Source organism: Salmo salar, chromosome ssa03, assembly GCF_905237065.1.
Source record: "Salmo salar chromosome ssa03, Ssal_v3.1, whole genome shotgun sequence".
NCBI classification, from domain to species: domain Eukaryota; kingdom Metazoa; phylum Chordata; class Actinopteri; order Salmoniformes; family Salmonidae; genus Salmo; species Salmo salar.
The window spans coordinates 38,154,622-38,182,003 of record NC_059444.1 but is presented as its reverse complement, the minus strand read 5'-3'; the positions used below and the strand labels follow the sequence as shown (position 1 = coordinate 38,182,003).

Below are 27,382 nucleotides of genomic sequence, written 5' to 3'. Positions count from 1 at the left end.
TGCTGCGTGTCGGCTTCGAGTACAAACAGAGAGACGTGATCTGATTGGCCGAAGTGGGGGCGGGGGATGGCTTTGTACACGTCATGGATGTCTGTATATACAGTGAATTCACAAAGTAGTCAGACCCCTTGAATATTTTCACGTACTTAGTACTTTGTTGAAGCACCTTAGGCAGCGATTACAGCCTCGAGTCTTCTTGGGTATGACGCTACAAGCTTGGCACACCTTCATTTGGGGAGTTTCTCCCATTCTTCTCTGCAGATCCTCTCAAGCTCTGTCAGGTTGGATGGGGAGTGTCGCTGCACAGCTCTTTTCAGGTCTCTCCAGAGATGTCTGGGCTCTGGCTGGGCCACTCAAGGACATTCAGAGACTTGCCCCGAAGCCACTTCTGCATTGTCTTGGCTGTGTCCCTAGGGTCGTTGTCCTGTTGGAAGGTGAACCTTCGCATCAAGAATCTCTCTGTACTTTGCTCCGTTCACCTTTCCCACAAACCTGACTATTCTCCCTGCCACTGAAAAACATCCCCGCAGAATGATGCTGCCACCACCATGCTTCACCATAGGGTTGGTGCCAGGTTACCTCCAGATGTGCCTCTTGGCATTCAGGCCAAAGAGTTCAATCTTGGTTTCATCAGACCAGAGAATCTTGTTTCTCATGGTCTGAGAGTCCTTTAGGTGCCTTTTGGCAAACTTGAATCGGGTTGTCGTGTGTGCCTTTTACTAAGGAGTGGCTTCCGTCTGGCCACTCTACCATAAAGGCCTAATTAGTGAAGTGCTGCAGAGATTGTTGTCCTGCTGGAAGGTTCTCTCATCTCCACAGAGGAACTCTGGAGATCATCACATTCTTGGTCACCTCCCTGACCAAGGCCCTTCTCCCCCGATTGCTCAGTTTGGCTGGGCGGCCAGCTCTAGGAAGAGTCTTGGTTGTTCCAAACTTCTTCCATTTAAGAATGATGGAGGCCACTGTTTTCTTGGGGACCTTCAATGCTGCAGAAACATTTCGTAGCCTTCCGCAGATCTGTGCCTCGACACAATCCTGTCCCAGAGCTTTATGGACAATTCCTTCAACCTCATGGCTTGTTTTTGCACTGACATGCACTGTCAACCTTATATAGACAGGTGTGTGCCTTTCCAAATTATGTCCAATCAATTGAATGTACCACAGGTGGAGTCCAAACAAGTTGTAGAAACATCTCAAGGATGATCAATGGAAACAGGATGCTCAATTTCGAGTCTCATATCAAAGGGTCTGAATACTTATGCAAATAAGGTATTTCTGTTTTTTATTTGTAATACATTTTCTAAACTTTCAAAAATACTGTTTTCGCTTTGTCATTATGCGGTATTGTGTGTAGATTGATGAGGATAAAATGTCATATATTTTAGAATAAGGCTTTAACATAACAAAATGTGAAAAAGTCAAGGGGTCTGAATCCTTTCCAAATGCACTACACATGGTCCAGCACGTTGTTTCCTCTTGTGAGGCAGGTTGACATGTTGGTGATATTTTGGAAGAATTTGTTTTATACATGCTTGGTTAAAATCACCAGTGACAATAGACTGTTATCGGGTGAGAGGATTCTTGCTGGCTAATGTTCTTGTACATTTCGCGGAGCGCCTCCTTGATAACACTCGTGAATTCCCTTGGCGTATAGTGGGGTTGGCATTTTAGCAACAGAAACTCCTGGTCGGGTTAACAGGAGCTCGAAATGTTTTCAACTTCGGTACACCAGGCATTGTTGATGAGGAAGCATACACCCCCGCACTACTCGTACCAGAAGCCGCTGTTCGATCCTTACGGAAAATGGAAAAGCCGTATGGTTGAATGGCAGAGTCGGGTGTATTGTCTTTAAGGCATGTCACTGTAAGAACAAAGACACAACATTCTCTGATGTTCCTCTGCGATTGAAGCCTTGCTGAGTTCACAAAGTTTATTTTCCAGCGATTGGACATTAGCCATCAGGATACTATGTGCAGGAGGCCATGTAGCCCTTCTTTTCAGCCTAGCTTGGAGGGAAAAGTCTAAACGGGATCCTTGGGACGTCCCAACTCTGACGTCACCCCATTGAAGTTGAAATTTTAAATGGTTAAGGGTTAAGGTTAGGGTTATGTAAAGGTTATGGATAAGGTTAGGGTTAGGTTAAGGGTATGAGTTAGGGTTTAGGGTAGGGAAGTCCCAAGATCCTGGATAACACTAACCTAGCTTGGAGTTCCCTTTCCTTCCTCGCCGGTGTTGCCTTCGGTCATCTTGGTCAGCAGCAACAGGTAAGCCCACTGTGCGGGGTACAAAGGAGCGAATCTAGTACTCCAGATCTGGGAGGCCAAGAGATAAGTGTGTAGCTTCTGATTCATGATCCAGAAGTGTGTCTGTTGTAGGAAATTATTGCATGAACATTCTGAGCAAACAAAGTAATAATTAACGTAAAAATAGCCATTAAAAAAAGCTAAGCGAGCAGGAACCGGCAAGACGCGTGCCCTCCTTAGTGTCGCCATCTTATCTAGTGTTTTCAGAACAGGCATGGTGCATGTAGGAATCCTTAACAGGCAGCGACTGACTTTGTACTATCTAATAAAACCTAAACCTAAATGACACAAAGCCTGATTAAGCTTCAGCTTTACGTTTCTTCACAGTAAAGGTGCCACGCATAGTCTTCCATTATACCACCGACCCCTGGGAAATACTACAAGCTCAGGCATGGCCATTATTACACATTTGAGTGTGACCGTGTGTGTACGTCTCTGGTGTGTGTGTGTGTGTGTGTGTGTGTGTGTGTGTGTGTGTGTGTGTGTGTGTGTGTGTGTGTGTGTGTGTGTGTGTGTGTGTTCGACATGCATGTGTGTGTGTGAGTAAAAGAAAAGTAAGACACCAAGAGCTTCAGGTGAGAAATAAAAAATATTAGCATATTTATTACAGCGACATGAAGGACTTTAGAATGAGTACACCCTTTGAACAAGCGCATAGAAATCTGCCATGATAAATATAATGGGCCAAGGGCAGGAAGGAAGAAAGACCAGGGAGAGCGAGAGAACAATCTCACAAGGAATCAGTCTGGGAACATGTAAATAACCGGCCTGGCTGGGGGTAGAAGTCTTCACCAACAATTATTTAGGATCAGCTTACTATTTCCATATCCTAACTTTAACTGTTAGGCGGGGAACACAAAACTGACCTTTGAACAGTGCCTAGGGGAAACTTTATCCATCCAGATGAAAGGACTCAGAGCCTGGCTAAGGTTCAAGGGTCATGAGATAGGGGTCAAAGGTTATGACGTCCGGTTGGGGAGTGATGGATTAGCTTACCAAACAAGGACAATTTCAAAGTGTAAAATGATGAGTACTGACAGACAGCTAACCTTCAACTGGTCACCACTGTCTTGCAGTATTTTGCTTTTTTGAGTCTGAACAAACAGACGCAATATGCTCCTGTCCTTTGTTGAATATTTGAATCTAATTGATGACACCGCAAAAGGCTTCTGGCAATTCAATCCATTCACTATAACGAATACATCATTTGTTGGTAGCGCATCATTAATAGACACCTTCAGAGACACATTGGAAAGACAAAGGTTAATTTAGCAGTTGAGATTTGCTCATCTCCATCATATGTGTGGGAGGCATTGGAACACTTCAAATAGCTTTGGGATACGAAGGGAATAATTATAACTTCTCTCTGCTATACATTGACCGCCTAGTTTAGACAAGTATACCAACAGGTCAAATTCCTAAACCAAAACAAACATGAAAAGTTGACTTTCTAATGTGTTTTTCAATACAGCTTCCAATAAACTGGTGGTTGATTTACAGCAGCAGTATAGTTTTATGTATAATATTTTTTTAAGAACCAAAACAGAGGTGATAACAGCCTGGGGTTTTTCAGTTAAAAAACCCCCCAGATATTTTCTGTGACGTCACCTCGGGGAAACAGATAAATACTATATACAGATGTAGTCATAACTCCGCCTCTATGGGGATCAGGGGAGGAGAGGAACAGAAAAGAAAAGTAGCACAGTAAATAAGGCATCTAAAAGTCGAGCGTCCCCAGGTCGACGGCCGAGTGAAAACTGCACTCCCTGCCACCTGTCAATCAAAGACTGAAACTTAATACCCATGCTACGTAACGTACATTCCATAGGTCAGGTCAACGAATCGCACGCTGCCTATCTCCTATGACCCACCTCCGCAAGGAAAAAATGCCAGATTTCTCTCCTCCTTCAGAATAAAAGTACATCATTACCATCGTTATCACCCATCATCATCACCGTTATTGTTACAAACATTCTAGAGTTTCAAATCAACTCTGTACATATTTTACAGTATGGTACAATGGTATATATGTTGGTGCGTTTGTTGTCCAGTCAGGTAGCAGAATAACACTGTTATCATAAACATAACCAGATACATACAGGGGTGCAGTGAACATCGACGACCATATTCAATCAAAGCGGTTAGCTGGATTTCCTAGATAAGTGCAAAACTCCACCCTCCCTTCCCCAAAGTGAGAGGGCATGTTGGTTTTGATACGCAGTTGAATTTCCTTCGTTTCACATTGAAAACATTGTTTTGTTGAGCACAGGACATTGATGTTTTTTTTCACTTATCCAGGAAATTAGGTTAGCAGGTTTGCTTGAACAGGACATTGACTCTTGTAGATTTGGAAGCAGTTGGCATTACTGAACAAAGGTGGTTAGGACAAACCGTGAATGAACCCATATTAATCAGAGGTGAAATGAGGCAAAAAACATCACTCAGCACAGTCTACTCAAGTCAAGTCTACCTCACAATCAAGTCTGACTTTGCCCAACATTTCAGAGCAATACTAACTGTACATGGCACAACGTCTGAGAGACAGATACACGTTCCAAACAGTGTCAACGTCACACACACAAGGTTATCTACTTTTCCGCTCTTCTTCTGTCACCAACCGTTCCAGCTTCTCCAATTGAGGAGGCCAACCCTTGGAAGATAATGTGCTAACGCTGTATCGCCCTGCAGGTTTCTTACTGACGGCATCCTATACGTCGCTGCTGTAGGCTGTACTAAATGAACTTACTCAAGTGAACTGTGTGCGTCTGGAAGCAGTGGCTATGGAAGCCCTGTCTGTTCCTGGCCAAACGGAATGGAAGTCTTCTGAGACCATGAACAGACATCTCCATCTCATATTTTCACGTTTCTCTATTTCTCCTAGCTCCCTCACACATCCATGATACATCTAATAGCGTCCTGGGGGGAGGGGCTTATATGAAGGGGAGGGGCCTGGCAACACATGCACCAGGAAGGAACATCCCACCTGCGTTGCCTGACCACTGATACAAACTTTACGTTCAGTTCTAGACTGGCGGACTGACACACAGCTCTTGTAAACATTTATCTATACATATACAATATCTCCTGGCACCATAAACTGTGTAGAAAATAAAAAACAGCTTATTGTAAAACGAAAAACAAAACAACCATAAAAACAACTGTACACTAAACTTCACAGACAGTGATGATAATTACAATCAAATAAATTTTTTATTTTTACCATTTTTGTTGTTCTTATTGATACGGTCAGAGACGTCTTGGATGTAGACTGGTTTCTGAGGTGGCTGGGTTGCTAAGCCTCTAAGTGCGTGGACAGAAGCTGGAAGTGCCTACGCTATCAAAACATCCAGGACGGGTGGAATGGTGAAGCTGCGAAGAGGAAGTAAAGGAGCCGAGCGTCCATTACGGCTCCATCTAAGTGTCTTTGTATGGGGAAACCCAACCCAAGATGTCTATGTTGGCTTAATCTCAGCGTGTCTCAGTGGTTAAACTCAAAGCAGAGCGTCCATTTTGGCCCTCTCTCTCTCTCAGTGTGTCTCTATGGGGAAACTGTTATACTTGGACGTGGGTCCCCTGGGTCTGCAGGCTCTGGACACTGGAGAGGATCTTCTTCTGGTGACCCGCCAAAGTCACATCCATCTTAACGAGCTCACTACAGAAGAGGACAGAGCAAAAAGGGACTTAGAAAAATGCCAAACAGCAGCAACAACAGACTCCCCTTTTCCCCAGCTCTGCTTATTCCTACTCCCCTTTCCGTAACCCAGCTCAGCCCAGCCTCAGCTTAGCCCTGCTCGACCCCGCTTCAGCTCAGCCCAGCTCAGCCCTGCCCAGCTCAGTCCAGCCCTGCCCATGTCTCTCACCTGATGGTGATGTAGAGGACAGAGTCCAGGGTGACGTATCCAGCACTGGAGAAGTTCTCTTTGTACTGGCCCATCTTGATGGCCTCCAGCCACTCCTCCACCGTACTCACACTAAACTCCGGAGTGGTTGGGTCTTCCCTGCTGGGCAAACAGGACAGAACATACACATTCTTATCAGCATAGTTAAATATCCCAAACAGTCCAGATACTAGTTCTAATAGTTTATTCTGGATCTGACAGTGTGTGCCTGAAGACTGAGTTTTTGACCCATTGTAACTCACCATACTGAGCTGTTGGCCAGCTCTCGGAGTCTGGCTGGGTTTCTGATCAGCTTGTCCAGGGTGGTGACGATCTGGCCAAACTTGGGCCGTTCACTGCGGCCCTTCTCCCAGCAGTCCAACATCAGCTGGTGGAGAACAACAGGACAGTCCATAGGGGCAGGGAGACGGTATCCCTCATCTATGGCTTTTATCACCTGGAAATAGAGGAAGGGAGAGAGAGAGAGACCGAGAGAGAGAGAAATAGGGGCGGATTAGATAGACCCTAGTCAATCACAAAAATTGTCATCATAATAATTATAATCCACCGAGGATGGGAGAGAAAGCCAACTGAGTCCGCCTAGCTTCCACACAAAACCAGCCATCAATAGCAAATCATTGATTAATATATACCCTATCAGCTGTACACTGTGCTTTATTATAATGAAACAACTCACATCCTGGTTGGACATCTCCCAGTAGGGTCTCTCTCCATATGAGACCACCTCCCACATGACGATGCCGTAGCTCCACACGTCACTGGCTGACGTGAACTTCCTGTAGGCAATGGCCTCTGGAGACGTCCATCGGATGGGGATCTTCCCTCCCTGGAAGGGTTAATAACAGGTTTGTAAATGGTTAACAATAAATGTAGAAAGGGTTAATAAAACATTACTTGAAAGGTTAATACAGGATTTACAAACTACTACTATTCATGACTATCTGCTTTGGCAATATGTACCAATTCAACTCATTGAATTCTATTGAAAGAGAGAGGAACAATACACGTTGTGGGTGCGCGTAGGTAGGAAAGCTCAAAGAATTGCACGGAAACACAGTATAGAGTAGTCATAGGGATGTACCTCATTATATTCATTGACTAAAACACAAACTCAAAGCATTTCCTTCTATTCGCACAATAACAGGGAACACAGTAGCGCTTTGACTTCACTCCTCCATCTGTCCTCTTTCACTCGTCTTTCACAAGCCTTTTTCCCTTTGTTGTTCAGGAGGAAAATAAGGATCAAAGGAGTGTATATGGAGTAGGCATAGCCGAAAACAGGCTTTTAAAAGGCATTGGGGCTGACTGTGTATAAGGAGGACAGAGGAGACGGCATTAAGATGCCTGGTTGGCTCTCTATACAGATCACACCAGTCTTAACATGCTGCTACTGCTGCACTCCTTCTAGTCCCAGCTCTCTGGTCAAAGTCAAATGAAAGAGACAAAGTAAGCAGTCACCCCCCCCCCCTTTCCTTTTCTATCTCCCCCGCTAACCCCCCCCCTGTTCATCTCACTCCACTCTTTCTCTCTGTCTCTCTTTCTCTCTATCTTCCCTCTCCCTCTCTTGCTCTCTGCATCTTTCCTTGTCCCCTACCCCCTCCCTCTCCCCTATCCCTCCTTCCTTCTATGGCCTGTAGATGTATGTGTGTGAGTCTCCTGACACTGCTGACTGTGTGTGTAGCTGTACAGTATCTACCAGCGAGTGACTGACACATTGGCTGAGTAATTATAGATCTCTAAACGTCCCTTTTTTATCCAAGTTGTTTTCAAGCAATTTGTGGCTTATTTGAGTATAAACAACTTATTTGAAAAATGCCAGTCGGGCTTCCACTCATTTTACAGCATAGAAACTGCTTTATTTAAAGTCAGTAATGACCTTCTGTTGGCTGCCGATACCGGTGAATGCTCCATTCTACTTATTTTAGAACTCAGTGCAGCATTTGATACTATTGATCAGAACATCCTTGCTGACGGGCTGGAAAGGTGAGTGGGAATCTCCGGCGTTGCCCTCGACTGGTTCAGGTCATATCTATGTAGCATACGTTTCTCAATGAGCATGCATGGGTGGTTCAGCATCATCCCCAGCATCAATTCACTATGGTGTCCCTCAGGGGTCAATTTTGGGCCCCATCCTTTTTTCCCTCTACATGCTTCCCTTTGGTGACGTCATCCGCAATTATAACATTCAGTTTCAATGCTATGCAGATGACACTCAGCTTTTTTACCAATCTGACCGAGTGACCAAGCTAGCATAGCTACCTTTCACAAGTGTCTTGCTTACATCAAATGTTGGATGTCTGACAAATTTCTCCAGCTCAATGAAAATAAATCAGAGGTTGTTTTATTTGGCACCCACCTTGCTAGAACCCATATTGTAAATAACCTTGGATATTTGTCCACCAATGTAAAGCCTACGGCCAGAAACCTTGGCATCCTCATTGACCCTGACCTAAACCTTTAGCTGCATGGAAAGAAGGTTGTCCAGTCCTGCTTTTATCATCTAAGAAATATAGCTAGTCTTGTAAGGTTCTGCTTTTCTTTTCTTAGTCAACCTTGTGTTCTTTTTCTTTGTGTTCTTGAACGTAGTCCTGTTTCTTTGTGTTCTGGAATGTAGCCCTGTTTTTAATTTTTGTTCATTGATTTCACCTGTGTTTGTTTCTCACTCGGTCTCATCAGCTCCCTATTTAGTTCAGTTCTTTCTGTTTGTATGGTTGTGAGGTATTGTTTGTTTTTGACTGCCTACCTGTGACCACGATCTGCCGAGCCCTGCGCGTGAATCTACACCTTTTTCTCCCTGAGGATTCACTACAGAATACCTCACCTAAAAACGGAATGGATTCAGTGGTGCTACAGCAGCGCCTAACCCAGCAAGAGGAGCTTATGGAGGAAATTTGCCATCTTCTCCGCCAGATGATCCCTACTCCTCCGATGCCAGGTATCGTAACCCATAGCCCTCCTTCGTTCATACCCATCCCTGGAAAATATGACGGTTCGCCAGGGAAACGTCAGGGATTTCTGATGCAATGCAGCAAATACATTGAGCACAACCCCACTAACTTCTCCACCGACAACAGCAGGGTGGATTTTGTTGTGTCTCTACTCACAGGCAAAGCCCTGGATTGGGACACCGCCATATGGACTGCCAACAGCACAGAACTCGGATCCGAGACCCATTTCCACATCCTCTTCAAAGAGGTATTCGATCACTCTCCCTCCAGTCGTCCTATAGGAGACCTCCTCATAGAACTTCAACAAGGACACAATTCAGCTGCCAGGTATGCCCTCGAGTTCCGCACCATGGCTCCAGGGAGTGGATGGAATGAGGCTGCTTTACTTACCGTCTACCGAAGAGGGCTCAACAGGGAACTTCAGGCGGAGCTGGCCTGTAGAGGTTACATTCTGAATTTAAGTCAATGCATTTGTATGTCCATCTCCATCGACCACCTCGTCACCGACCGCTGAAGAACTCTGCCACCCAGGAACCCAAAATATTCTCTTTACGTCCTCCCGTCCGAGTCTTCCAGAACCCATGCAGTTGGGCCATGCTCCTCTCCCGTGTATCGAACGTCAAAAGCGTATCCAAGAAGGGCTCTGCCTATACTGTTCAGCGAAAGATCATCTACTCAGCCATTGCCCTGTTCACCCCCCCCCCCCCCCCACGGAGAGATGAGAAGGGTCCCCCCGCTGCCATGCAGGTAGGCGTGTCCTTATTTCGAAATATCTCCCAGAAGCAATTCTCCGTCCCAGTATTGATAACCGTGAATGGGGTTACCAAGTACGTAGAAGGCTTGAAAGATTCGGGAGCAGCAGGTCATTTTATAGATCACCAGCTAGTACAAGAGCTTGACATTGATCTAACACCTGTCACCCCTCCCTTAAGGATTAACACCCTGGACGGGCAGCCATTGGGCACGGGATTCATCACGCACCTGACACAGAGCGTCACCCTCCAGATTGGAGTCTTCCACACCGAAACCATTCAACTCATGGAACTCTCATCCCCCAAACAGCGACTCATCCTCGGATACCCCTAGCTTTGTCGTCACGACCCTGCCATCTCGTGGCAACAAGGGGAACTACTGTCCTGGTCTTCTACCTGCTTCTCCAGTTGTCTCAGCCTACCCTGCAGAGCCACCACCATTGAGGACTCTGCCTTGGCAGTGACACCCACCGTACCATCTGAATTCGCCCAGTATAGCAATGTCTTCAGCAAAACCAAGTCCTCCACTATGCCACCACATTGCCCAGGAGACTGTGCTATTGACTTACTCCCTGGAGTGTCCCCACCGAAGGGTCGTGTTTACCCCCTATCTATCCCAGAAAATGAGACAATGGAGAACTACATTTATGAATCACTCAAACAGTTTAATTCGTCATTCTTCTTCCCTGGCTGCGGTGGAAAAACGGACGGTGGTCTCCGTCCATGTATTGATTATCGTTCCCTGAATGACGTCATGGTCAATAACCGTTTCCCTCTTCCTCTGATCCCAGCGACCCTTGAACAAGTGGGCCGCCCTAACATCTATACTAAACTCGACCTGCGAAGTGCATATAACCTTGTCCGTATACGTGAAGGCAACGCATGGAAGACGGCCTTTGTCACTGCTCGAGGGCACTATGAATACCTGGTCATGCCTTACGAATGCCTCCGCCATCTTCCAATCCTTTATGAACGAGGTTTTCCAGGATATGATCAACCGCTTTCTCATCGTCTACATTGATGACATCCTGATTTACTCCTACTCCCTGAAGGAACACATACAGCATGTGCAAAATTATCTTCAACAGCTCCTTGACCATAACCTTTATGTGAAGACTGAAAAGAGTGCCTTCCATATCACCTCTCTAAGCATCTTACTGACACCTGGAAGGGTTTGCATGGATGAGAACAAAGTCACCGCCGTCAGTAACTGGCCCAAACCCACCACCGTTAACCTCTCTGGGATTTGTGGGATGCTAGCGTTCCACCACGACAACAGCCAGTGAAATTGCAGGGTGCCAAATTCAAACAACAGAAATCTCATAATTAAAATTCCTCAAACATACAAGTATTATACACCATTTTAAAGATAAACTTCTTGTTAATCCAACTACAGTGTCTGATTTTTAAAAGGCTTTACGGCGAAAGCACACCATGCGATTATCTGAGGATAGCACCCCATCAAACAAACACAGACAATCATATTTCATCCCGCCAGGCACGACACAAAACTCAGAAATAACGATATAATTCATGCCTTACCTTTGAAGATCTTCTTTTGTTGGCACTCCAATATGTCCCATAAACATCACAAATGGTCCTTTTGTTCGATTAATTCTGTCGTTATATCTCCAAAATGTCCATTTATTTGGCGCATTTGATCCAGAAAAACACCGGTTACAACTCGCGCAACATGACTACAAAATATCTCATAAGTTACCTGTAATCTTTGTGAAAACATTTCAAACAACTTTCCTAATACAACTTTAGGTATTTTTTTACGTAAATAATCGCTAAAATTTAAGACGGGATAAACTGCGTTCAATGCCGGATGAAAACAAAGTGGAGCTTGCTTTCAGGTCACGCGCCTCTAACAAACAGTACACTTCACTCGACCCTCGTTCTGAACAGCAATACTTCTTCATTACACAAAGGAAAAACATCAAACAATTTCTAAAGACTATTGACATCCAGTGGAAGCAGTAGGAACTGCAAGCCTTAGAAATCTAGATCTCCATAGAAAACCCATTGAAAAGAGAGTGACCTCAAACATTTTTTATTCTGGTTGGTTTGTCCTCGGGGTTTTGCCTGCCATTAAGTTCTGTTATACTCACAGACATCATTCAAACAGTGTTTTCTATCCAAATCTACTAATAATATGCATATCCTAGCATCTGGGCCTGAGGAGCAGGCAGTTTACTTTGGGCACGCTTTTCATCCAGACGTGAAAATACCGCCCCCTATCCCAGAGAGGTTAAGGAACTCCATCGTTTCATTGGGTTCTCCAACTTTTATTGCCAGTTCATTCGGGAACTTCAGTTCTACGGCCGCTCCCCTCACTGCCCTTACCAGCCAAAAGACCCAGACCCTTCAATGGATTGATACCACCCTGACTGCGTTCAACAACTTGAAATGCCTCTTCACCTCAGCTCCTGTCCTTTGCCAACCTGATCCGACCCTTCCTTTCACCATGGAGGTGGATGCCTCCGAAGTAGGACCCATACTCTCTTAGTGGGTGGGAACCTCCCAAATCACATCCCTGTGCCTTCTTCTCCAGGATGTTAACCCCCGCTGAGAGGAATTATGATGTGGGGAACAGAGAACTCCTCGCCATCAAACTGGCCCTTGAGTGGTGCCACTGGTTGGAGGGCGCACAACATCCCTTTCTCATCCTAACAGATCATCATAATCTGGAACATATCAGAGGGGCCAAGAGGTTAAACTCCAGACAAGCCCGCTGGGCTCTCTTCACACGCTTCCATTTTCATGTTACATACATCCCTGGAAGGAAAAATGTAAAAGCTGATGCTCTCTCCCACCAATTTGACCTTCCGACCAGTAACTCAGACTCTACACCTATTCTTCCTCCCTCTTGCATTATGGGACCGGCACAGTGGGAGGTTCACTCTGCCATACAAGAAGCCCTAACCTCAGACCCGGCTCCTCTTGAGACACCAGCTGGGAGGAGTTACGTACCAGCAGTTATTAGACCCCAACTGATGCAATGGTGTCACACGTCCTTGGGGTCAGGACATCCGGGCATTACACGAACCACCGAACTTCTAGCCCGGAAGTTCTGGTGGTCCTCACTGGCATCCGACGTAAGGGATTACGTACTCTCCTGTCCAGTCTGCACCCAAACCAAAATCCCTCGTCATCTCCCCTCTGGGAAGCTTCAACCTTTGCCAATCCCTCACAGACCCTGGTCCCACATAGCTGTTGACTTCATCACATACCTTCCTGAATCCTCTGGTAACACCACCATCCTTATCATAGTAGACCGTTTTTCAAAAATGTGTTGTCTGGTTCCTCTTCCTCATCTACCTAACGCCATGGAATTGGCGGAGTGTATGTTCCAGCAGGTGTTCCGTCTGTATGGGATTCCGGAGGACATTGTCTCTGACCGCAGGCCTCAGTTTGTCTCCTGGGTGTGGCGAGCCTTCTGTGACCGACTGGGGGTCACCCTCAGCCTCTCCTCCGGGTAGCACACCCAGACCAACGAGCAGACGGAACACCTGAACCAAGAAATAGGGAAGTACCACCGCCAACAATGTTCTGCCTCTCCACACGACTGGAGTCGGTATATGGCCTGGGCCGAATACACTCAGAACTCACTCATGCACTCATCCCTCCACCTTACTCCGTTTCAGTGTGTCCTTGGTTACCAACCCCACATGTTTCCTTGGGAGGTGGAGCCTGGTACTGTCCCAGCTGTCGACGACTGGTTTCGGCGTAGTGAGCGGGTATGGGAGACTGCTCACCGGCATCTGCAGGAAGCCTCTAATACCCAGAAACACTTTGCCGACAGACGCCGCCTACCTACACCACTCTTTCACCCCAGACAGCGTATGGCTCTCTACCAGAGACATCCGGCTCCGCCTCCCCTGCAAAAAGGTCTGTCCTCGCTTCATTGGTCACTTCAAGATAACCCATCGCATCAACCCTGTCACGTACTGCCTCCAGTTACCCCGTCAGTATAAAATCTCCTCGTCCTTCCATGTCTCTGTTAAAAGCAGTCACCTACAGTCCTCTTCATCCTCCCATCTCTACACGCAGTGCGCCATACGGGCTATCCAAAGTTTCCAAATGCTTGAAAGGTCGCATCCACTACCTAGTGGACTGGGAAGGTTATGGGCATGAAAACCGGTCCTGGGTCCCCGACCAAGACCTCCTCAACCCAGAGATGATTCAGGCATTTCACCATAACCGTCCAGATCGTCCCACTCCCCGACCTTGGGGTCGAACCCCCCTCGAACAGACCCACTGGACATCAGCCTTGACGCAGAACGTCAGGCCAGTCCACCACCTCATTGAACCAGCCTGCCGGACCTTGCCCCCGAGGTAGGCGTCCACCTCTGCTCCCCCGCCCCCTCCACCCTCTGGTGCCCCTTGGGTCGACAGGAGCCTCTCTTGGGGTACTGTAAGGTTCTGCTTTTCTTTTCTTAGTCAACCTTGTTCTTTTTCTTTGTGTTCTTGAACGTAGCCCTGTTTCTTTGTGTTCTAGAACGTAGCCCTGTCTTTAATTTTTGTTAATTGATTTCACCTGTGTTCGTTTCTCACCTGGTCTCATCAGCTCCCTATTTAGTTCAGTTCTTTCTGTTTATATGGTTGTGAGGTAATGTTTGTTTTTTGACTGCCTACCTGTGTTTGACCATTTCCATAATTGTTACTCTTTGTACTATATACATGTCTCAGTCAGAAATCACTCCATTGTCTACAGTTAAAAATGCTACAGCTCGCCTTTTAACAGGCACCAGAAAATATAACCATATTACACCTACAGGGCCTTCAGAAAGTACTCACATCCCTTCACTTTTTCCACATTTTCTTGTGTTACAGCCTTATTTTTACAACTGATTAAATTTAGATTTTGTGTCACTGATCTACACATAATACCGCATCATGTCAAAGTGGAATTGTGTTTGTAGAACATTTTAGAAATTAATAAAAAATGTCAAGCTGAAATGTCCCGTGTGGCTCAGTTGGTAGAGCATGGTGTTTGCAATGCCAGGGTTGTGGGTTCAATTCCCACGGGGGACCAGTACAGAGGAAAAATTTATGAAATGTATGCATTCACTACTGTAAGTCGCTCTGGATAAGAGCATCTGCTAAATGACTAAAATGTCAATGTAAATGTCAATAAGTATTCAACCCCTTACTAAGTTCAGGAGTAAAATTGTGCTTAACAAATCGCTTGATAAATTGCATGGACTCCTTCCATATTCAATAATAGTGGTTAACATGATTTTTGAATGACTACCCCATCTCTGTACCCCCCACACATACAAGTATCTGTAAGGTCTCTCAATCGAGTAGCGAATTTCAAGCACAGATTCAACCACAAAGACCAGGGAAGTTTTTCAATACCTCGCAAAGAAGGGTACCTATTAAAAAAAATGTACGCAGACATTGAATATCCCTTTGAGCATGGTGAAGTTATTAATTACACTAAGAATGTTGTAGCAATATACCCAGTCACTACAAACATAAAGGCGTCCTTCCTAACCCAGTTGCCAGAGAGGAAGGAAACCACTCAGGGATTTCACAATGAGGCGAATGGTGACTTTAAAACAGTTACAGAGTTGAATTGCTGTGAGATGAGAACAGAGGATGGATCAACTACATTATAGTTACTCCACAAAAGAAGGAAGCCTGCACAGAATACAAATATTTGAAAACATGTATCCTGTTTGCAACAAGGCACTAAAGTTATAATGCAAAAAATGAGGCAAAGCAATAAACTGTTTGTCCTGAAAAGTGTTATGTTTGGGGCAACTCCAATACAACACATTACCGAGTACCACTCTCCATATTTTCAAGCATAGTGGTTGCTGCATCATGTTGCACCTGTACATAGCCCATCTATAATTTAGCCCAAACAACTACCTCTTCCCCTACTGTATTTATTTATTTTATTTATTTTGCTCCTTTGCACCCCATTATTTCTATTTCTACTTTGCACTTTCTTCTACTACAAATCTACCATTCCAGTGTTTTACTTGCTATATTGTATTTACTTTGCCACCATGGCCCTTTTTTGCCTTTACCTCCCTTATCTCACCTCATTTGCTCACATTGTATATAGACGTATTTTTCTACTGTATTATTGACTGTATGTTTGTTTTACTCCATGTGTAACTCTGTGTTGTTGTATGTTATCGAACTGCTTTGCTTTATCTTGGCCAGGTCGCAATTGTAAATGAGAACTTGTTCTCAACTTGCCTACCTGGTTAAATAAAAGTGAAATAAATAAATAAATAAAATGTTATGGGAATGCTTGTAATCATTAAAGACTGGGGAGTTTTTTTAGGATAAAAAGTAAACAGAATGGAGTTAAGCACAGGCAAAATCCTAGTGGAAAACCTGGTTCAATCTGCTTTCGACCAGACACTGGGAGATGAATTCACCTTTCAGCACAACAATAACCTAAAACACAAGGCCAAATCTACACTGGAGTTGCTTACCAAGAAGACAGTGAATGTGGCCAATAATTTTTTTTGACTTAAATTTACATGAAAGTCTTATGGCAAGACCTGAAAATGGTTGTCTAGCAATGATCAACAGCCAAGAAGACAGTGAAAGACATTGAAAGTGAATGTGTCCGAGTTACAGTTTTGACTTAAATCTACTTGAAAATGTATGGCATGAAAATGATCAACAACCAATTTGACAGAGCTTGAACATTTTTGAAAATAATAATAGGCAAATTTAGCCCAATTCAGGTGTAGAAAGCTTTTACGAGACTTACCCAGAATGACGCTGCCAAAGATGCTTCATAAAAAAGTATTTATTCAGGGGGGTGAATATTTATGTAAATTTGATATTTCTGTATTTCATGTTCAATACATTTGCAAACATTTATAAAAACATGTTTTTACTTTGTTATTGTGTGTATATGGGTGAGATAATTATATACATTTAATTCATTTGGAATTCAGGCTGTAACACAACAAAATGTGGAATAAATCAAGGGGTATGAATACTTTCTGAAGGCACTGTAGCTAGATCTATATGCTTATCCAGTCCTTCTATATCTTTGTGATGTGCCAAGGAGGTAGGGGGTAAAGGGTCGATCTGGCATTGGGCATTAGTATAATCTTCCTCTTTTTATCTCTGAGGCATGAGGGGCGAGGAGTAGGGAAGTGAACGGTGAGCTAGAGATGTGAGAAAAACAGAGGCTTTTTCTCTGACAAACCTGCAATTATCCCAATGGGAGGACAAGGGGCACTGTTAGACTAACAGAGATTGACAGGCTCTTTCACACAGGATTTCTCAATCTACCTCTCTCTCTTTCTCTCACAAAAGATAAAGGGAGTAAGGGGCAATAGGAAGGGAAGGAGTGAGGGGGGAAAATGGAAAGTAGAGAGAGGTGAACTGGGGAAAGGCTGGTGAGTGAGGAGTAAGGGGGAGAGGGGGGATGAGGGTTGAGGTGAAGAAGGGTATGAGAGAGGTGAGAGAAGAAATGCATTTTCTCAGACAAACCTGCAATTACCGCATACTGGGACGACAGGGGCACTGACATGGACTGACAAGCTCTCTCCTTCTCCTTCTCGCAATCTTTCTCTTTCTCTCCATCTTCTCTCAGTCACTCAACCTCACAAACATACAGTACGCTACAATATTGATAAAAATCCAATGCTTTCATTGATAATTGATAAAACTCCAATCCTTTCAGATCTACAAAGGCGGTGTTTACACAGGCAGCCCAATTCTGATCTTTTTTTCCCAGTAATTGGTCTTTTGAAAAATCAGATCAGTGCTGAAAAAAACCCTGAATTGGGCTGCCTGTGTAAATGCAGCCTTTGTAGATCTGAAATGATTGGATTGGGGAAAATTCCACCTAGGCCTATCAGTACAATTACCACATTACTTATACCCAAAGCCATATATAGCTACATCTACCGTAGAGTATATAGTGCATTCAGAGTATTCAGATCCCTTGACTTTTTCCACATTTCGTTAACATTACAGCCTTGTTCTAAAATTGATTAAATCGTTTTTTACCCTCATCAATCTACACACAACACCCCATAATGAGAAAGCAAAAACCGTTTGTAGAAATTTCTGCAAATTTATAGAAAGAAAAAAACGGTGAAATAACACATTTAGATAAGTATTCAGACCCTTTACTCAGTACTTTGTTGAAGCACCTTTGGCAGCGATTACAGCCTCAAGTCTTCTTGGGTATGACGCTACAAGCTTGGCACACCTGTATTTGGGGAGATTCTCCCATTCTTCTCTGCAGATCCTCTCAAGCTCTGTCAGGTTGGATGGGGAGTGCCGCTGCACAGCTATTTCAGGTCTCTCTAGAGATGTTCGATCGGGTTCAAGTCCAGGCTCTGGCTGGGCCACTCAAGGACGTTCAGAAACTGGTCCTGAAGCCACTCTTGCGTTGTCATGGCTGTGTGCTTAGGGTCGTTGTCCTGTTGGAAGGTGAACCTTCACCCCAGTCTAAGGTCCTGAGTGCTCTGGAGCAGGTTTTCATCAAAGATCTATTTTTACTCTGCTCCGTTCATCTTTCCCTCGATCCTGACTAGTCTCCCAGTCCCTGCCGTTGCAGAACATCCCCACAGCATGATGCTGCCACCACCATGTTTCACCATAGAGATGGTGCCAGGTTTCCTCCAGACGTGACGCTTGGCATTCAGGCCAAAGAGCTAAATCTTGGTTTCATCGGACCAGAAAATCTTCTTTCTCATGGTCTGAGAGTCCTTTTGGTGCCTTTTGACAAACTCCAAGTGGGCTGTCATGTGCCTTTTACTGAGGAGTGGCTTCCGTCTGTCCACTCTACCATAAAGGCCTGATTGGTGGAGTGCTGCATAGATGGTTGTCCTTCTTGAAGGTTCTCCCATCTCCCCAGAGGAACTCTGGAGCTCTGTCAGAGTGACCATCGGGTTCTTGGGGACCTTAAATGCTGCAGAAATGTTTTGGTACCCTTTCTCAGATCTGTGCCTCGACACTATCCTGTCTCGGAGTTCTATGGGCAATTCCTTCGACATCATGGCTTGGTTTTTTCCCTGGGACCTTATATACATAAGTGTGTGCCTTTCCAAATCATGTCCAATCAATTAAATGTACCACAGGTGGATTCCAATCAAGTTGTAGAAACATCTCAAGGATGACCAATGGAAAGAGGATGCACCTGAGCTCAATTTCGAGTCTCATAGCAAAGGGTCTGAATACTTATGTAAATATGGTATTTCTCAAAACTTGTTTTCCCTTTGTAGTTATGGGGTATTGTGTGTAGATTGATGAGGAAAAAAGTAATTTAATACATTTTAGAATAAGGCTGTAACTTAACAGAATGTGGAAAAAGGGAAGGGGTCTGAATACTTTCTGAATGGACTGTATGCCTATCCAGTCCTTTTATATCTTCATGAAGTGCCAAGGGGGTAAGGGTCTAACCAAATTCCAATCGCACCACCCTGTATCAGTCTGATTTAACTAGCACATTCTTTTACCTACATGTACGGTATAGAAACATTCTCATTGACATTACATGTGTCGTATGTGTGTGTCTTACCCGTGTGGTGTATGCAGCCTCAGGGTCATCCTCCAGTACTCGGGACAGGCCGAAGTCAGACACCTTACACACCAGGTTGCTGTTGACCAGGATGTTGCGGGCAGCCAGGTCTCGGTGAACGTAGCTCATGTCAGACAGGTACTTCATGCCCGACGCGATGCCACGCAGCATGCCCACCAACTGGATCACTGTGAACTGACCGTCATGTTTCTAACACAGAGAGAGAGAGAGAGAGAGAGAGAGAGAAAGGAAGAGAAGGGGGAGAGAAGGAGAGAGAGAGAGAGGGAGACACTGTTGTATACAAGTTGTTTGCTGTTATATGTTCTGTCTGTGTTGTCACCGTCGACCCGGTTACAACATGCCCTTGTGGAACAATAAAGTTGATTGAATTGGCTTGAATTGAACACATACAGTATACACAAATCACACCCAGACCACAGTAGGCTTACTCTATCAATGACACACCCAGCCTGACTAACTCTTTTCTCCCACAATCTCAAACGTCCATCTCCACAGTTCCACTAATATACAGTAGGCTGTGTCACTGAGAACAGATCACCACTGTACTACTCTCATTACCGTAGTACAGATACAATTCTCTTTAAGTGGAGCACATTCACATCCACAATACTCTGGCTGAATGATGATGAAAACTGACACCAAAGAGGAAGAACACCATCGCTCATATACACCCGAGCGCACACACACACACACACACACACACACACACACACACACACACACACACACACACACACACACACACACACACACACACACACACACACTCACAAACGAAAGCACACACACACACATGCGTCGGCGATGTTCGATCTGGGTAGTCAGCATAATGACTTTCATAAATAGTGGCTTCATAAAATCCAATATAGTTCTGAGATCAGTTTTTTGGGGCTATAGGTCATCAAGCTCCACCAAGGGTTACATGTGTTTCATTAGACCCCAGATCAATTAAGCATCGGTCACAAAAACAAAGCATCCCTCTCCCTCCCTCTCTTTCGTTCTCTTTCTCTTTCACCCACTCTATCTCTCTCTCTTTCTTTCTCTCTCTCTCTCTCTTTCTCTCCCCCTCTCTCTCTCTACCGCCATATTTCTGTCTCTCTCTCCCCCACTTTCTTCTCTCCATCTCTCTCCCTCCCTTCGTCTCTCCAACCCCCACTCATGCCTACCCCCCCCCTCATATCCCTTACTGGAAGTGCTGCTATAGGATAGATCGAGATTGATAAAAGAGGAAGTCTGTGGGTTGAAAAGACAGAGCAATCAATCAGCATTTCACAAAACAAGACCTAATTAACTTACTCCACAGCTGCTGAAACACCGACAGGGGATGTAGATGGATATTTCTCTGAGAGCGAGAGAGCCGTTGTTTGTTTGTGCGTGAGTGTGTGTGGTAGAACAGGATATTATGTGGGATGGTATTGCTGTAACGTAAACTAGCTATAACTGGATTAAGGTCTAGTGGATGGCTATAGGAGCGGAAAGATGGACATTACACTCGTGGTCATCCACTTGTCCATCTATGTATACCAAGCCCAATTCTAAACATTCCGGATGTAGTGTGTGTGTGGGTTTGTAGGTTTGTGAGTAAATCCCTCCATAGGCTTTTACTGTAAATTCATCCAGTACGAATGAGGCCAGTAGGGTCGAGTGGTTTTCTTTCAGAACTGAAAGGACTCTAGTACTTTCTTACAAACAATGTATTTTTCTTTCCATCCCTCTTTCGAACAGCAGAGATGTTTTAATACTATAGGAGCAGCACAAGCTGACCTTCAGAGAGGAATAATGAGATTGTAGTACAGGAACAATGAGAGTGCAGTGTGTGTGTGTGTGTGTGTGTGTGTGTGTGTGTGTGTGTGTGTGTGTGTGTGTGTGTGTGTGTGTGTGTGTGTGTGTGTGTGTGTGTGTGTGTGTGTGCGTTAACACAAACTAACCTTCAGGAAGGTATCCAGGGATCCATTCTCCATGAACTCTGTGATGATCATCACTGGCTTACCTGAGGACACAGAGAAAAACACATTGACATTTATACACAGAACACAACACAGATATACTGGCTTACCTGAGGACACAGAGAAAAACACATTGACGTTTATACACAGAACACAACACAGATACATACTACAGAGAGATGATGGCAAGAAGGTAGAGCCAGGAGAGGTTAGTGGTCACAGCGGAGACCAATCTCATGGCATGTCGTTATCATTCACAGTGACAGCTTCTAATCAGGGCCATGCATAAGCGTCAGGAGATAATTACTATGGGCCAATCCACCAGGTTGTGTGTGCAGGGGGCTGTCTTGAGATCTCATGAATACTGATCAGCCTCTTGGGGTCGAGGGGGAAAGGGACAGGGGGGACGGACGAAGGGAGGGGGAACATGAACACCTGTATGTGTGTTGAGGGGCGGGGGGAAGGGGGTGGAGGCAGGGGGTAGTCAATGTGATTGATTGACAGGTCTAGTTCCCCGCCTGGCACCTGGTGGGGCTTACAAATGACGAACAAAGTACCCCCATACGCAGGCACCCCACTGCTTTACATGACCCCGTACCCACGACCCCCCCCCAGGGAGAGAGGAAAGAGAGAGAGGGAGAAGGGAGGAGAGAGGCTAGAGAGAGAGGGAGGAGGGAGGAGAGAGGAGGCGATGAGTGACAGGGAAAGAGAGGTGAGGAAAGACGAGGACAATATTGAAAAAGGAGGGTGACGGGTGAGATTGGGACGAGAGCGGAGAGGTATGGGGGAAATATGGTTGTCAGGGGTGAGGGGAGAGTAGAAAGAGTACGGGGAGAGAAATAAAGGAGAAGGTAAGAGAGATAGGTGAGGAGGGAGGGAGGGGGAGGAAAAGGGGGAGCCGGGGGTGAGGGAGGCGGGAGGATAAGGTCGTCAGGGGATGTCAGTAACAACACTGGGGAGTCCTACGGTACAGCTCTATACTGGGTAAAGATGGTGATACATCACCCTAAATGAAATCACTATCTCACTGAGATAAATGCCACACACACACACACACTGATAAATGCCTATCCTAACCCTCACCCCCAGCAGAGGAAAATCCAATTCCCTTCCACTTTTATCCCTTAGACTAATGTGGCTGTCAGAGAGGACACCGCTACCAGAGATGAGGCCAGAGGGTGTGTGTGTGTGTGTGTGTGTGTGTGTGTGTGTGTGTGTGTGTGTGTGTGTGTATGTGTCTGTATTGCATGGTGAGCATGGGGACAGCACTGCGACAGCCATCTGATTTCGAGGCTGTCCTGCGGAGAAGTGTATGTGTGTGTGTGTGTGTGTCCTGTGACTACTCTATCAAAGGCACAGATGAAAGGGTCTGTGGGATTGATCTGTACCGGGGGGGGTCTGACAGCTCACAGCCGGCCCCCCTGACCTAACAGACAGACAGACAGACAGACAGACAGACAGACAGACAGACAGACAGACAGACAGACAGACAGACAGACAGACAGACAGACAGACAGACAGGCAGACAGACAGACAGACAGGATACTTGTCACGCCCTGGCCATAGAGAGGGTTTTATTCTCTATTTTGGTTAGGCCAGGGTGTGACTCGGGTGGGCATTCTATGTCCTTTTTTCTATGTTTTTGTATTTCTTTGTTTTGGCCTTGTATGGCTCCCAATCAGGGAAAGCTGTACATCGTTGTCGCTGATTGGGAGCCATACTTAGGTAGCCTGTTTTCCTTTGGGTTTTGTGGGTGGTTAATTTCTGTTTAGTTATCTTACCTGACAGAACTGTTTGGCTGTCGTCTTTTGTTTATTTGTAAAGTGTTCAATTTTTCCATTAAATTACAAAGATGAGCACTAACCACGCGGTCTACTCCATTCAACAGCCATTACAATACTGTGATAGAAGGAGCGCAAGATTTGAAAAAAGAATGACAATATAATCTCATTGAATGAAGATTAACGACGCTCTATTTCTCTGGGTAAGCGTGCGAAGTAGAGCTTCCCTAACTAGAAAGAGAATGGGACGAGTGTTTTCACTGTGTTTGTCTACTCTGACCGCTTGAGAAAACGCCACCGTTCAGTTCAGCAGTCCAGACCGTCCTTCATAAATTTAGACCATGCCATTATCCTATTGGTCTGTAATTCCTGTGCTATCTGAAGTCTCCATCTGGACTCCCACCATGGAGAATTAGCCTGACAAGATGGCAAGGGGTTAGCACCAATCCACACACACACACACACACACACACACACACACACACACACACACACACACACACACACACACACACACACACACACACACTCCCCTCTGTCCTTCTATCTATCTGTTTATCTCTCCCTCCCTCTGTTGCTCTGCTCCCAGACAATAGACCCCGTTGACCACGGCTCGGAGACGGAGTCACATGCCGGACACGCGCGCATGTGTGCGTGTACGTTCGCGTACACATACACACAGGGTCAGGTTGCCACATTTAGCCTCTCTCCCATTAGCTCAATCCCTCTCTGCTGTGTTAACAAATAAAGCCCTGTGCTTAATATCCTACAGAAACACATTCACTTCAGCCGGGCCGAAATAAAGAGACATTCATTATGATAAACAAGTGCAGAGAGTCACTTCAAGCCCACAGAGCGAACTTGTTTTTAGATGAGTTGTGTGTAGCTTTTATCTCACAATGAGTGTACAAAACATTAAGAACATCTGCTCTTTCCATGACGCAAACTGACCAGGTGAAAGCTATGATCCCTTATTGATTTCACTTCAATCAGTGTAGATGAAGGGGAGGAGACAGGTTAGAGAATTATTTTTAAGCCTTGAGACAATTGAGACATGGATTGTGTATGTGTGCCATTCAGATGGTGAATGGAAAGACAAAAGATTTAAGCGCCTTTGAACGGGGTATGGTAGTAGGTGCCAGGCGCACTGGTCTGTGTCAATAACTGCAATGCTGCAGGGTTTTTCACACTCAACAGTTTCCCGTGTGTATCAAGAATGGTCCACCACCCAAAGGACATCCAGCCAACTTGACACAGCGGTGAGAAGTATTGGAGTCAACATGGGCCAGCATCCCTGTGGAAGGCTTTCGACACCTTGTAGAGTCCATGCACCGACGAACTGAGGCTGTTCTGAGGGAAGGTATTCTTAATGTTTTGTACACTCAGTGTATATGCTTCTAGGGCCAGTCCAGTTTCTAACTCAGAGTGGTAATACAGCGGTAGCTTTTGTAACCGCCTCCCCATATAGAGCCTTTTCCTACGCGAGTGCGTCAGTAAACGAGCACCCGGCAGCAACAAAGAGCTCTGATGATCAGGACCAAAGGATAGCACTCAGCTTCGATAGGACACATAGACGTTCATGGAGACTGCAGCACTGGTAAAGAAACGGTGTGTTGGGCCTATTGGTGTGACTATGTGATATGACCGAGAAAGAGAGGTGTCCTCTCAAATCAAATTCAAATCATATTTGGTCACGTACACTTATTTTCTTTTATTTCACCTTTATTTAACCAGGTAGGCCAGTTGAGAACAAGTTCTCATTTACAACAGCGACCTGGCCAAGATAAAGCAAAGCAGTGCGACAAAAACAACAACACAGAGTTAAACATAAACAAACGTACAGTCAATAACACAATAGAAAAATCTATGTACATTGTGTGCAAATGTAGAAGATTAGGGAAGTAAGGCAATAAATAGGCCATAGAGGCGAAATAATTACAATTTAGCATTAACATACAGCATACAGGTCGCAGTGGTGGGTAGTATATGGGGCTTTGGTGACAAAACGGATGGCACTGTGATAGACTACATCCAGTTTGCTGAGTAGAGTGTTGGGGGCTATTTTGTAAATGACATCGCCGAAGTCAAGGATCGGTAGGATAGTCAGTTTTACGAGGGTATGTTTGGCAGCATGAGTGAAGGAGGCTTTGTTTGCGAAATAGGAAGCCGATTCTAGATTTAATTTTGGATTGGAGATGCTTATACTTAATGTGAGGCTGGAAGGAGAGTTTACAGTCTAACCAGACACCTAGGTATTTGTAGTTGTCCACATATTCTAAGTCAGAACCGTCCAGAGTAGTGATGCTAGTCGGGCGGGCGGGTACGGGCAGCAAATCGGTTGAAGAGCATGCATTTAGTTTTACTAGCGTTTAAAAGCAGTTGGAGGCCACGGAAGGAGTGTTATGCAGATGTTATCGCAGGAGCAGTTTAATGCTTATGTTTCTAGCTCCAACAGTGCAGTAATACCTGACAATACAAAACAATACACACAAAATAAAAGAACCATAACCTTAAGAAATATCAGAAAGAGCAATGTCAGAGTCCGGAATATAAATATATATATGTATATGATGGTGTGTATAGATATTATTGACAGTATATGAATAGAAAAGGTGTATACAGCGCATACAGTAGTTATATAGGCTGAGCCTTGAGTAGAATACAGTGTATACACTAAGTGTACAAAACACTAGGAACACCTTCCTAATATTGAGTCACACCCCCTTTTGTCCACAGAACACCCTCAAATCGTCGGGGCAGGGACCTTACAAAGTGTCGAGAGCATTCCACACGGACACTGACCCATGTTGACTCCAATGCTTCCCACAGTTTTGTCAAGTTGGCTACTCGCTGTTTATTATCTATGCATAGTCACTTCACCCTTACCTACATGTACAAATTACCTTAACTAACCTGTACCCCCGCACACTGACTCTGTACAGGTACCCCCTGTATATAACCTCGTTATTGTTATGTTATTGTGTTACTTTTTATTATTTTTAACTTTAGTTTATTTGGTAAATATTTTCTTAACTCTTCTTGAAATGCACTGTTGGTTAAGGGCTTGTAAGTAAGCATTTCACTGTTCAAAGGCACCTTAAAAGGCACTTAAAATCTTTTGTCTTGCCAATTCACCCTCTGCATGGCAAACATACACACTCCATGTCTCAATTGTCACAAAACAAAAAAATCCTTCTTTAACCCGTCTCCTCCCCTTCATCTACACTGATTGAAGTGGATTTAACAGTTGACATCGACAAGGGATCATAGCTTTCACCTTGATTCACCTGGTCAGTCTATGTCATGGAAAGAGCATGTTTTGTACACTCAGTTTTATGTCACTGTGTCCAGTATGAGGGAAGTTAGAGGTTGTTTCGCGAGCCAATGCTAACTAGCGTTAGCGTAATGACTGGAAGTCTATGGCTATCTGCTAGCATGCTAGCAGATACCATAGACTTCCAGTCATTATGCTAATGCTAGTAAGCAATTATGCTAATGCTAGTAAGCAACTTGTGCTAACGCCAGTTAGCAATTTCCTTCAAACTGCACGCAGAGACATAAAAATGGTATCCACGAGTTCACCTGACTCTGGGGAAGTAGAGAAAGGGCCTCATTGCCCAAATCCCAAAGTATCCCTTTAAGAGTGTGTAGGTCGATGTGTGTATCTGTGTGTGATGCTCAGTGCTCCAGAGCTAGTTCATTTGCAGTAGGGTGGTGAGAAGGCTTGCAGATTGCCTATTGATCTTCTGCCAGGTGTGAGAGCAGCAGAGTGTAAAATGGATCCAGGAGTTTTATGTTTTAACAGCTCTTCATTAACGCATGCTTTTAACGAGAGACCTGGCCTCTGAACCTCATACGCCACCGGGCTCCTCTATTTACTGTGTGTGTTCCAGCTTCAGAAACATAGGGAATGTTAAACAGGAGATGGTAACTGGGTCTAGATTAAGATGAAGGGGTTTTAACTAAACGATACATAATATGTTTAACAGGGTGTGGATCTCTCTTTTTGTACGGCCGGAGGGGCATAAAGAGAATGCGAGGGGAACACATCAGATCTCCAATAAATTCACAGCACAAAAGAGTGTTTAAACTCACATTGTCCCTCACACAAAGGAGAGCCTCCAAACTAATAACTACTTTCCCTAAATAGAGGATAACAGATTAGGGGAGAGATCGGAGCAGCCCTCACCCAAGTGCTTGCGAGAGAAT

The 27,382-nt window shown here is 44.9% G+C and overlaps 1 protein-coding gene across 3 annotated transcripts in view; it reads right to left on the bottom strand.

Moving 5' to 3' along the window:
* Window positions 1–2,879: 2,879 nt before the first annotated feature.
* epha4b (eph receptor A4b) overlaps window positions 2,880–27,382 on the bottom strand; it is a 123,437-nt gene continuing 98,934 nt past the window's right edge. For 2 of the 3 annotated variants that reach the window (XM_014191460.2, XM_014191462.2), the window contains exons 14-19: window positions 21,375–21,436; window positions 19,426–19,635; window positions 6,879–7,028; window positions 6,445–6,638; window positions 6,164–6,304; window positions 2,880–5,955 (exon numbers count right to left, since the gene is read on the bottom strand). In XM_014191460.2, the coding sequence (XP_014046935.1) occupies window positions 5,856–5,955; window positions 6,164–6,304; window positions 6,445–6,638; window positions 6,879–7,028; window positions 19,426–19,635; window positions 21,375–21,436 (857 nt within the window). In that variant the 3' untranslated portion in view covers window positions 2,880–5,855. The remainder of the gene's footprint in view (window positions 5,956–6,163; window positions 6,305–6,444; window positions 6,639–6,878; window positions 7,029–19,425; window positions 19,636–21,374; window positions 21,437–27,382) is intronic. The other variant, XM_014191461.2, reaches the window with a different exon arrangement.